This window comes from Dermacentor albipictus, unplaced genomic scaffold (genome assembly GCF_038994185.2).
Source record: "Dermacentor albipictus isolate Rhodes 1998 colony unplaced genomic scaffold, USDA_Dalb.pri_finalv2 scaffold_23, whole genome shotgun sequence".
Taxonomy (NCBI): Eukaryota; Metazoa; Arthropoda; class Arachnida; order Ixodida; family Ixodidae; genus Dermacentor; species Dermacentor albipictus.
This window is the reverse complement of record NW_027225577.1, coordinates 2,351,151-2,363,436: the sequence shown is the minus strand read 5'-3', so window position 1 is coordinate 2,363,436 and position 12,286 is coordinate 2,351,151. Positions and strand designations below refer to the sequence as shown.

The 12,286-nt window shown below is 46.0% G+C and overlaps 2 protein-coding genes across 4 annotated transcripts in view; one reads left to right on the top strand and one right to left on the bottom strand.

The window, feature by feature from the left end:
- Positions 1 to 7,468, bottom strand: part of LOC135898891 (flavin-containing monooxygenase 5-like) — a 101,334-nt gene extending 93,866 nt beyond the window's left edge. Inside the window, exons 1-2 of the mRNA XM_065428089.2 lie at positions 7,273 to 7,468; positions 6,017 to 6,215 (exon numbers count right to left, since the gene is read on the bottom strand). Coding sequence (XP_065284161.1) covers positions 6,017 to 6,030 — 14 coding nt within the window. The 5' untranslated portion in view covers positions 6,031 to 6,215; positions 7,273 to 7,468. The remainder of the gene's footprint in view (positions 1 to 6,016; positions 6,216 to 7,272) is intronic.
- The window catches only part of LOC139052441 (flavin-containing monooxygenase 5-like), a 144,410-nt gene that overhangs the window by 103,196 nt on the left and 28,928 nt on the right, over positions 1 to 12,286 (top strand). Inside the window, exon 1 of one of the 3 annotated variants that reach the window (XM_070529544.1) lies at positions 10,989 to 11,369. The exons of the other annotated variants lie outside the window; for them this stretch is intronic. The gene's annotated coding sequence lies outside the window, so the exon portion shown is untranslated. Of the gene's footprint in view, positions 1 to 10,988; positions 11,370 to 12,286 lie in introns of those variants that run through there. 3 annotated transcript variants of the gene reach the window in all.

The following is a 12,286-nucleotide window of genomic DNA, read 5'->3' as shown; positions in this document are numbered from 1 at the left end:
AGGAGGAGGGCAAGAGCCAAGAAGATGGACCAGATCTATTCTAAATTAGAGGGGCCTTCTTCGTGGATGCTGCGGGTCCGGTGGGAAGAGTCTCCACAATATCGGTAGTGCATCAAGGGCAGACGGTCAATGGACTATTTGTTCGGCACGGGGAAATTGCAGAATTGGAAGAGGCGGCGATCGCCATGGCGGCTTCGCATCCAAGTTCAGAATACATCATTACAGACTCGCAAACTGCCTATAGAAATTACACGCGGGGCCGAATTGCACCGCTAGCTTGCAGGATCCTCAAACAATCTGGGGTCTTCGCTTCGCGCAAAGAGCTGGTCTGGGTGCCAGGTCATGAGGGTGTATAGAGGGAAACGAGCGTGCACACGCTGCCGCCCGAGCTTTTCTCCCCCGGGGTCCCTCTTCCTCCCTCCCCGAAGACTCGGACATCCCAGTGCCATTAATAACTTATGCAGACGTATTACAACACTTGCGCTTATCGCGACGAAAATACCCGGGCCCATTTAAGGGATTAGACAAATCAGAAGAATGCCATTTACGAAGGTTACAAACCCTGTCATTTAATAACCTAGTGAAGCTACATGCTATTGAGCCACAATCTTTTTCGGCCGAGTGTAAATTCTGCGGGCAGAAAGCAGATTTGTACCATATGGTATGGGCCTGCCAGGCTAATAGTCTCTTAGAAAGTATAAAACAGCCAACGTGGGAAGGATGGGAGGCAGCCCTGTCCAGCTCAACCCTCAAGGACCAGCGAGCCCTCGTGGAAAGAGCTAGGGCGGCGGCCTTAGCCAACGGAATTCCGGAATAGGAATCCGACCACCCTTCTCCTAACTCCCCTCTCCCTTTTTTTTCTTTAAATAAAACGTTTTCATCATCATCATCATCTCACGGCAGTATGATAAAATGTATGAAATCAAAGTCAGGTGGGGTCATTCAAGCATAAACGTGAGAAAATGATAAAATGTAAGGGCGCGTAGCAAGACACAGGTGAGGAGCTCTGACTTGTAAATTATTCGTTAATACACTTCTGTGCGCAGCAGAGCTTCAGGTGAAAAACGGCCACGACACGATACAGTTACCTTCACAGCCCGACTTGACATTGAAGATTGTCGAAGCAATATCCGGTCCATGTCGTCTTCATACACGAATTTCTAATAAACACATCATCTTTCAGCACAGGCATCAGGCTGACTCATGACCATTATATTTTTTCTCATGCTCACTGAAACGCGCTTTGTCATGTTTCCACTGTTTAAGTTATAGGATCATTTAGTACCAGTTACTACTACGGCTAAGAAACATTTTCGTTTGACTGAGCACAATGCATCACGCGTTAACAAGTGATGTATAAGAATAGGCCGTGCATTGACAAGTAATGTGTAAATATAGTTAGGAGAGTCACAAACAGCAGTAGCTGACAACGACCACGAATCTCCATGCGCCGCATTTTGCGCGTTGGGGAAAGTGGCAGTGGCTACGCTTGCAGCGTCTGTAGCACGAATGAAGACATGAAACAAACATCTTGTCGGATATGTATGAAAGAAGGCGGTATCATGCCGCTGTATCAGTGAGTTCATTTCAGAGCGAAGTGGATTCGCCTCCGAGTGGCATGCTAGGCAGCAGGTCCATAAAAAATAAGGAAGCGAGATTTTATTTTGTATGAGGACACTAGGTCGAAGAAACTGTTCCCCAAATGCGAAACTGGCGCGGAAAGGTTTTTGGGGAAAGATGAAGTGATATTATGCATCATGGAAAAGTTACGTGGCGCAGGCATGACCAGTCACCGGCCTTGCGTCCTATATATCACTGGCGCTATTAAAGTTATAGTTTGCACAGAAATACACTTCCACTTGTTAGTCTTTAGAGAGATTGAGCACTAGCGTCGAAACATTTCGATGAAGTCCTTTGGTGGCCTTAGGAGAGTAATATCACGCAAGGATTCCCCTGCTATGTCATGAATTGAGTTCTGGAGCTTTACGTGCGAAAACCGCAATTTGATTATGAGGCACGCCGTAGTGGGGGACTACGGAATAATTCTGACCACCAGTGTATCTTTAACGTACCCACATTGCATGGGACATGGGAGCTTTTGCATTTTGCCCCAATCAAAATGCGGCCACTGCGGCCGGGATTCGATCCCGCGACCTCACATGTAGCAACGCAACGTCATAGCCACTATGCTATGTGACTGCGCGCGTTGTGAATACGCCTTCGTAGACTTTTTGGTGTTTCTTGTTAATTTCACAGCTCTAATGTTCTTAATTGTGTGAGCTAACGAAGCTGTAACCTTACGCGACGAAAATCTAAACACGCTGCCATGACGGTTCTCATTGGTTGTAACCTGACGTTGCTTCGGCGAGGCACTCAGTGCCTGTGTACCCTATCTGCGACTATTTGAAAGCACGTAGTAACGGAACAATTTGTTATACATAGTGACGGAGCAATTCGTTATACCAGAGCTTGCATTGTGTTCAAGAGGGAAAAAAAGAAATGTTAAGAACTATGTATAGAACCGGGGACCACATTATGTGGTAACATAGTTGTGTATCAGCAAAATAGCGCTATATAAAGCTTAGAACTGATAAATAAAACCCCAAGATAAGAACGCACGCAGGAGCCCTTGAAACGGAGAGAACCATTTAGTTTATATTTAAGAAGAATAAAATGTGAAGGTTTCCCTCATTTTTTACTGGAGGCGCCCTCATTGGCATACTTCACTTAGAAGCTGGGGTGATCAGCTTTTCTCAGCTTTGCTATAGTTCGAGCCGCAGACTGTCACGGACTAGTACATAACAGGTCATACGGGCCTGAGGTCGGGCAAAACTGTAAACAACTATAACTACCTGAGAACAACGTAAGGCACATGGAAAGCAATAAAGATGAAAGTTAAGTCTTCAGTTTCTCTTTCTTTATACTAGAAAAGAAACGCTGAAAATCTCAGTGTATTTGGTTAGGAGGAGTATGGATAACACGTACTTCGCACACCTCAGCCAACTTCAATGCCTGCAGAATCAGGTGCTTCGTCTCATGACTTACAGCCATTTCCTATCCAATGCAGCGCCACTTTATTGGAGTTTAAACATTCATCGTATTCATCAGCTCTTTCAGTTTAAGTTAACAATCGTGATATATAAGTTATTTAGTATTATTGCACATATAGATGGCTTTGTCATTGAAACTCTTGTAAATACTAACATTACTAGCTACTCTGAACTCGATAATAGTCTTTTACCTAAAGTGCGCCCAAATTATGGTAAGTTCACTGCCACATTTGCCGAAATCAAACTGTGGAATTATATTCCACATACCATTAAATCAACACCCACAGATAATATATTCAAGACTCAAGTTAAGACAGATTTTATGCAACAACTCTCTTCATCCTAACAACTGACTTTTGTGATTGTAATAATAATTGACTTAGCTATAACACTACATGTTAAATTATTCCTACTTTTATTGTGCTGTAAACTTGCATTGCTTGTTTATCGCAGAAGCTTTCTTTGCATTTTTCTTTGCATGATTGGAATGAAGTTTCTAACTTTGGGGGCTCCCTGTGTAGTACTAATTTTGTATACAATTCTTTGTAAAACTGACATCGCTGATGAATAAACTTGAACTTGAACACACACTTGAAACCAGCCCACAGTATAGCACCTGTTGAAGATCGAGGGCCTTTTCAGCCCTCAGTCAGTCCCAGTGGCAATGTCGAACGATTCGTCTAGCTTATGCTACGTGTTTGTCGCCGTAGGAAAAAAAAGAAAGAAAGGACACACGCTCTAGCATACAGCTACTTGACTCTATATTAGAGATTGGCGTCGTTATTCTTTGTGCGATAAGCAACAACATTGTGGAATTGCGTCAATAGATGCCTCCATTTCGCGCTTGAGAGAACGTGATCGCGTATTATGATCTAGCGCTATAAAACGGCTTTTAAATAGAGAAAAAAAGAGAAAGAAAAAAGGTGAACATTTCTGTTTTAAAGCAACCCCTCATGTACATGTTTTTGTAAAACTTAGTAAACAACTTTAAAAGACATCGCTATGTGCAGCACTATCCACTAAGAACGCCTACCTGGTAATAAAGCCAATATAAGTGACACGGTTCTACTTCGTCGAGAGAAAAAGAATGGCAGATAGGAGGCCATTCTGACATCACAATCTGACATTTACGTATTGAGAATTGCATTCACGCCCTAATTTAAGTGTAATTAGTAAGTAAATACTAATTGTGTGTTCTCTTTAGCAGTGGACACTACTGACATTCAGAAAGCGTACAAATCAATGAAAACAGCGCAAGATTTCCTGTGACTGCAGCAGATGGCATATGACTCATATGACATGAATAATAAGGCACTCTAAGTGCTTCCATCGGTTACCATTGTGGCTGATGGTTTAGCTCCTAGCTCAAAACAGCAGACCAATTTTGTTGTTATCAATTTACAACTGTTGTCGAAAGACAGCTGGAAAGCCACGTTAGGGCCAGCGTCGCAATTTATGGTGGCGACATTGATTTATTACTTAATATACATTTTTTTCCCTATTTTGTCTTCGGGAGGCATGGACGTAAGGTTACGTGTGAAGCGTTCTTTTTTTTTACCAGTTTGATAAGCAAACACTTCGATCATTCTGCAGTAAGCATTATAAAACAAGGTTTCAGCGCTAAGCAGTACGAAACACAAACACGAAATGCACGTTGCTGGATTCAACGCTTGTCCTGTGCGATTTGGGTTTGTGTTTCGTATTTCTTAGCGCTGCAAACCATGGGCTCTATAATGTAAAGCTATTCCAAACCTTTCTATTCCAATTCTGCAATCAGCCCTTCACGATTCGTTACAAAATTTTCGGGCCACCCCCACTTGACCTGTCTGTCACGCGACGTCACGAAAACCGCGAAAACGCCCCATCAGATATGATATGTGCACACTGATTATGCATGGTTAGGTCGAACAAAAGAAAAAAAATATTATTTCCGATTTGACACTTTTGTCTACAGCCATCTGATATTGGTCAAAAGTTTTCGGATTGCGCCCACTTCGCCTGTCTGTCACGCGACGTCATAAGACCGCGAAAACTGACTGCGTCGAAGTGACGTGTACGCGTTAAAGATGCATTAATATGCCGAACAAAAGGTAATTATTTTTTTCTGATTAGCTGGACACTGCCTTGTTCCGAAGGAAATAGAAGATGGCTGCGCTCCGATCGCTCAGGCACTGCCTACTCGCACATGCTGTAGAGCATGGATTTATTTGCGTATAATAAAACAATAAAACTTTTTATGTGGCATAATATCGTTAGCGAACCCTTTAAGCACGTATAAACAAGTGTCAATTTGCCAACTCTTCTTTGCGGAGGATCTGTTTTAGCAGCATTCTTAACTGTTCGTTGCATGCCGCCGCGATTTTCGACCGGCCACTGCAAGAAAATTAAGGGGTAGCGGACCAATCGCACACACCGGCACCACCCTCCTCGTCCAGTTATCTATTTTCACTGCACTGGCTCGGCCTCATCGATACCCTCTCCACTTGAGCATGCTTCTCGCCTCTTGTCAGCGATTAGATAAGAAAAACCGCCCAATGTATAGGCAATGTGATTCGTATTTAAAGCAAACGTATGTGACCTTCTACAAGCGAGAGAGCGTTTGATTGGGCTATTCAGTCAATGCTGCGGGTCACCGTCCAGTGCTTGCGTCGGCGGTTACGCAAATTTGGCGTCAGAAGATTGGAATAAAACAGATTGCAATAGTTTTACGTTACAGCGCCCCATGTTTCATAATACCTAACCCGCCTTTCAGCAGTAGTTGCACTAGTATTTGCGCGATGCAAATGCATTCCATAACATGCAAACAACATTAATTACCCCCGATCGACCGATATTCAGCCTTTCTTTTCTTTCTTTCGGGCAAGTGAAATTTTAGAGCCATCATTTAAATATTTATTCCCACTCTCCCTCTCTGTCAGTTTTCCGGCACTCTGCACACCGATATTCATTACGTGAATGATACTTACTGGTGGGCAGCCATCTCGCTCCGTCTCTGACGGCGGGCCTTCTTTTGGAGCTGCGGCTCTGTCGTCTGTCGCTGGGTGACAAATTAGGCGCCGCCACTCTGCGTGCACGCGCCGAGCCTACTCGCGGCGTTCGCTGACTCCTCGGGAATTGACGAAGACGACGTGAAGCGTGCCCCGTGGGTGCTGGATGCGGCTTTGTCTGGAAAGAGCGTAACGCCTTCCCGTTCATGCATGCATCCCGACCTTCGGTTGAGCGATGGGACGGCCCTTCGTTTATCGAACACGACAAAATTGCGGGAAGCTGGCTTTCTTCTATACGAAGCCAGGAGCTGCGCTGCGCGCAAAGTAAGACAAAAAAATCTGTTCTTTACGGGTTCCACGCTTCGCGCTACGGCGACTCCAGCGACGACCTCGATGAGAGTGTGGTGCTAGTATTTTTCCGCGGAGACGCGTACGTCTTTGTCTGTGCGTATGCGTGTGGACGTGACATTTCTTGACGGGCTTCTAGTGGCCCAGGGTGGAATTAATGGGACACACGTCGATTAGAGACAAGGCCGTCGTTGTGGCGAGGCTTACAATTGCGCAGTTCGCGGGCGATCACTGTGAAAACAGCTGGAGATGCATGAGGAAAACCTCCAGCCGCTACTGCGACCAGGTTGTCTGCGTTGCTTATATGCTATGCCGTGCGATGCTACTCGATGCTATGCTACGCTACGCTATGCTATACTATACTATCGGTTCTGCTAGAATTCTTAGTTCTTATCGTTCTCTGGCTGTCAACCGAAAATAGTTTTTATAACTAAGCAGCGGATTCAGTCATTTGTGACGCTAATATTAGAGCAATATCCGTAGCTGTGCGTGTTCAAACGAGGAGACCGTTCCTGCAAGGGTAAAACGAAAATCCACGAGAGAGAGCGCTGTAGATGCATTGTTTGGCTGGGGGGGTTCATAGTGTTTCTTTTTATTGTTTAACCTAGGTAGGACAATAGGCATTATAACAGCAAGAGCTTGGTGGCGCAACCCACCACTTAATTCCATAGGGGACGCTCATAACATCCACCCATCCATCCAGCCATCGGTAAGAGGCAATTGGAAGATTGGTGGAAGAAAAGTAGGGAAACGACAAGAAACGAAGACGTACAAAAGCAAACTTCGCAGTAGGGGGTCAGAAAATGTGGTTGTGGGAGTTCATCGTGCTTTTTTTTTCTTTTTTTAACTTAGGTAGGACATTAGGCAGTATAATTGCAAGAGCTTACCTAATGGCGCAACCCACCACTTCATTCCAAAGGGGACGCTCATAAAATCCATCCATCCGGTGCAGGCACAGCGAGACACTCATTGGAGTTCTCTGTGCCCAGATTAAGCTAATGAGTTCCGCGAAGATCTGGGAGAGAAAGCAAGGTTCATGAAACGAAAAGATGAGGTATTCCTGGTTTGCCTTTCATGCGATACTCGCAAGAGGAAAATAGGTCTTCTCTTGAAAGCCGTATCTGAAGACACACAGGCGTGAGAGCGCGTGCGTGCGTGAGATAGGCAATTATCTCGTAAAAGAGAAAGGGAAAGAATAGAGATAGAATGCGGCGATGGAGGCCACTACACTCGACCTAGATTATCGCTCGAATTTCATTTACCTATAGTTAAGCGAAACTGTAGAACATGCAGCGGTAGTCGGAACAAAGAGGGGCTTGGTTAAAATGGAAGGTGGCATAGAGGGGATATCCACAGTTCTAGTCGCGGTGTATCTAATTTCACAGTTTTGACAGCAGGACACAGAAAAAGTCGAAGCAATGGCCAGCTTTTCAATATACCGGGTGTCCTTGAAATGCGTTTGAAATTACCTAAGCATAGGAAAAGGTGTTCAAATGATTGACTCTGGATTGCTTTTACCACAGAACCACACATTTGAAAATGACTCAGTTTAGTAATTAGTCGAAAAAGTGTGTTCATTCGACTAATTATCTTTTTAACCGATAGCGAGCGTCTTTTTCATGCCCTAATATCGCTCGCTTCATACTTCCTGACGGCGAGCCGCGAGCAGTGACGTCACTCATGGCAGGGCATGACAGTTGCGTTCTTCGACTGTTCCCTTGAACGTTTTGGTTGGATGCGTGCAGATTAGTTAGGAACCTGCAAAAGGGTTTGCACGGGCAAAATTTGCTGGACGAAATGCTCTGGCTTCGACAAACCGCGCCAGGCTCTCCAGTGTGCCGTTAGTAGACTGGGCAATCGGTCTTTTTACCAAAGCGAAGGTCATAAGCGCCTGGGCTCACAGCTCCTCAGCCCAGAAAGCCACACCGACTGTACTGCCGAATACGCAAAGGTGGCAAACTAGAGCGCCAGTCTGTAGGTACTTTGCACCTTGCTTAGTGCGCGGGACTGACATAGACTCATGACTATTTCACTCCCCCATCCCCTTCATGAATAATGTCTAGTTGAGCTTACTGCCTTTCTTCATTTCACTCTCTCTCTCTGCCATCGCACTCCCCGTGCTCCATAAAACGCGCAAACTATACATAATGTACGTCATAGTACAGGGCATCGGATTAGTTTTGGCTTGTCGAGATTCTCTTGCGGGCACAGAAGTAACAATGCACGGGTATTTTCACATTCTGTATTGTCTAAATGCGGCCCATCACCAGCCGTGAATTCAACCCACAAACTCGCTTCGGGCTGTGGACGCTACAGCGGCGTGTTGAAGATATACAGTGCTTTTTCTCCTTCTTCTAGTGGAACAGTTAAAAAAAAAGAAGCCCACAAAATCTACTAGAACCACATCAGTACAGTTTATTTATCTGCCCCAGGCGAACACCACTTGCAAAAAAAATCGTAAAAATCCACTAAATAATAAAATAATTACATTTATCACCTTCTTATAAACTTTACGGTACATGTTCATGTTATAAATCTTAGAGGGAATCGTCATAAAAGTCCACTTTCGTAACTCTGCATTTCATAACGACCATTGTAGACCGGAATAACTTACGTTTACCCGATTACGCAGGCATAACCTTGAAGCACGCCTCGTAGCCAGTGGAGCTCGCCTGTGACGTAGTTTAGCGGCATAAAATGAAGCTTGGCTGTACGGCATCATAAAGGATTTCGTTTCGCCCCTGCTGCTAAAGTTACTATGCGTACATTGGGTGTTGAGCACAATGTCAATCAGAATAAGATCCCTGTAAAAGCGTGACGATCGAATAAGATCGCCACGCTTTTTGCAGTGAAAGGACAGAGAACCACGCTTCGCATTTCCGCGTGCGCAATCAGGCAAACTCGACGAATAATTTAACGCCATTAATTTCGGTCTGGAGAGCGCAGGGAGCCTTAGTCCTGGAGTGGTCATGAACATAGGCTGCTGCTGCTGCTGCTGCTGCTGCTGCTGCTGCTGCTGCTGCTGCTGCTGATGCTGATGCTGCTGCTGCTGCTGATGATGATGATTTAGGTCTAAGTGTCTACTTGAAGTTACAGAAACACTGAATTAGATTTCTATGACAATTTCCCTCTACTTTTAAATATAAACATGTGCCGTAAAGTTGGTAACTAGGATGCTAATACAATTAGTTTCATTAGCAAATGAATTGCTTTGGCTTTTCCTGCGAATCTGCCTGGGCAGATAGTTTATCTGTAGTGCACGTAATTTGAGTAACGTCTCTGGGCTTTCCTTGAGAAAAGAACAAGTTCGAAATAAAAAAAAAATATCCGAGGACAGCTAAGCACTTCTTACGAGTTATGTATGCGAAAGCTTTAATTTCCAGTTGGAACGCCGTTGAGCGGTCCTTCGAGTTTTGCACTGCGAGTAATGTATCACAGTGGTACGTGCTGCCCGAGCCAGCAGCAGCCTGCGTTGCCAACACCGCATGTCACCAACGTACTGCGCGACGAGAGACCGAGGAAGCAGCAAGGGCCACCAAGGCTGGCAGGCGATAGCAGTTTACGTGCTGCCTGAGCCAACAAGCAAAACAGCTTGCGGTGCTGGCTCGGGCACTGCGCGCCTGTTTCCGGGAGCGAGAGCGAGGGTGACGTGGCGTCGCGGCGATGCCCTCTTCCCTCGCGCAACATCTGGCGCTAACGCCGGCACAAGGTGTTCCCTTTCCCCCGCTCTGCTTCATCGAGGCGCGCTTGTGACGTCGCTTCGCAGCCAATGGGATTTTGTCGAGGCGCCTCGCGTGATGTGGTGTCGCAGCCAATGGTACTTTGCGTCCCGTTTCGCTGCTAAAGACCGCAGATGCAGGCGTTTTTGCTCAATGGGTCGTTCGACGCTTTCGCAATTAAAAAAAAAATTACGCAAGCACTGTATAGTAGACGCCACCGGAAGATTACAACTGCCTTATGAATGTTTGCCTTCGTACGCCCACGAACTGTGCTTGTCCGCTGCTTCCTCATGCGTTTGTCGGTTATTTCATTGGCGCAACTTCTTTAAGAAATGGATGTAGGTGTGTGCCAACGGGAACTCTTGAAACGATGTTCATTGCAACACTTACCTATACTATGCAATAATTGCGACTGCACTCTGAACAAAACCTTAACGCGTGAGAGGGTCTTCGCAGGTATAGCTTTAAATAAAAGGATTATCGAGAAGCAAGGAGATGAAGCGAATTAGGACGTATGGTTGCGCGAGGAATGCATACCAAGCATGCAGCGCAGATAAACGAAATTCATGGCGGAGCTCTCGCTTGCTAGCTAAAAACGGAGGAAGGATATCTTAAAAGCTGGGAGTGGAGAAGCATTAAAAAACTTAAAATTAGAGGAAGCTGTTTGATGCATACGTGAGAGAGAGAAAGAAAAATAGAGAAATAGTGCGGGAGAGTGAAATGTATGAATTAAAAAGAAAACTAAACCCATTTCTGCGATAAAAATAACTGACTCTGAACGCATGGAATGGCGTCACAGGTGCGTGCCAAGGAAGTAGGACGCCCAGGCAAATAGCACGCCTTCCCCGCCAGTCTGGCACAAGCGTGCAAGCTGCAGGTGTCCGCGCGACGCTCCCTGCCTCTCGTGTTTGCTCAGCGCCGAATCGCCTAAGTTCTCAAGCGGCATGGCGCCAGTATGACGAAAGCACTTCAAGCCTCGCGCGCCATAGCGAAAGAAAGCCTCGGCGACGGTGACGCGATGGGAACCCTCGTCTTCGGACCGCACACTTGTCTTGCGAGGTGCCTTCCTCCGCCTCGGAGTCCCCGTCGACGCGGTGTATTCGGCGCAGCCTCCAAGGCCCTCGGGGACAAAAAAAAAATCGCTCCCTCGAAATAACAGCCCCAACACCGACGTCGCGGGCTTGGCACGGAACGGGAGCAGGCTGCCTGCCGCGCAACCTTTAGAGACACGTGCCTTTGCCTAACTCATTTGCCAGCTGAAACCGGTGAGTTATTTGTAATCGCATTCAAAGTAGTAGTTGGACGACATGCTGCAGTTGTTGCCGAACATTCTACAACATTGTGTTTTTGGGGTGAGGACCCGCCACAGTGGCTTATCAGTGAGTTCCAGATTAGGAGGATGGCATTGTTTGGGGACCCCTAGCGCTTGGGGCCCCAAATGCTTGCGTCCCCGTAATGTAAAACTCTCTATTGGCTTCATGCGCTTTGTGTCCGAGCATGGTACCGTGGGTTCGAATCCGGGCCGCGTCGGTTGCATTCAGATGGGGGCGGGACGCGCAAACGCTCGCGTACTTCGATTGAAGTGACGTTAAAGAACTTCAAGCTGTTGGAATTCATCCGCAGACACCCGCTATACGAAGTTCGTCATAACCTGTGTGTTTCTTTGGAGCGTTAAGCCCACATAATTCATACTTCTTTTTAGCTTACTGTTAGGAATGCAGCTAGATCAATGTGACGTCACTGAGGCAAGTGATCGCACACTTCGCTATACATGTTTAGCTTGCATGTGATGCCATTCACGCTAATTGGTGAGCTATTAAGAGGGACTATTATATATCGGACAAGGGGATCGCCGAAAACTGCGCAGCTTTGCGCCGTGATAGTCGTGCGGCAACGTCAGAGCCAGCCACCTTTGTTTCTGCCGATCTTGGTAATGGCGTACTTTTCATGCAAATCTTGCAGGATTAGTGTGATAAGGTATTGTCGCAGCAGTAACCAATGACCCGTTATAGACGTTTGCTCAAGAGATCAACAATGTAAAGGATGACAAAGCCGTTTAGCGAAACGTAGATACGAATTTCCGATTTAGAGTAACTTGATTCCTCCGTATTATGACAAAGTTGCGCGATTTCAGTTCTCATGTCCCAGCGTCCCGAGCTTTCGACAGTCTGATCAAGATGTA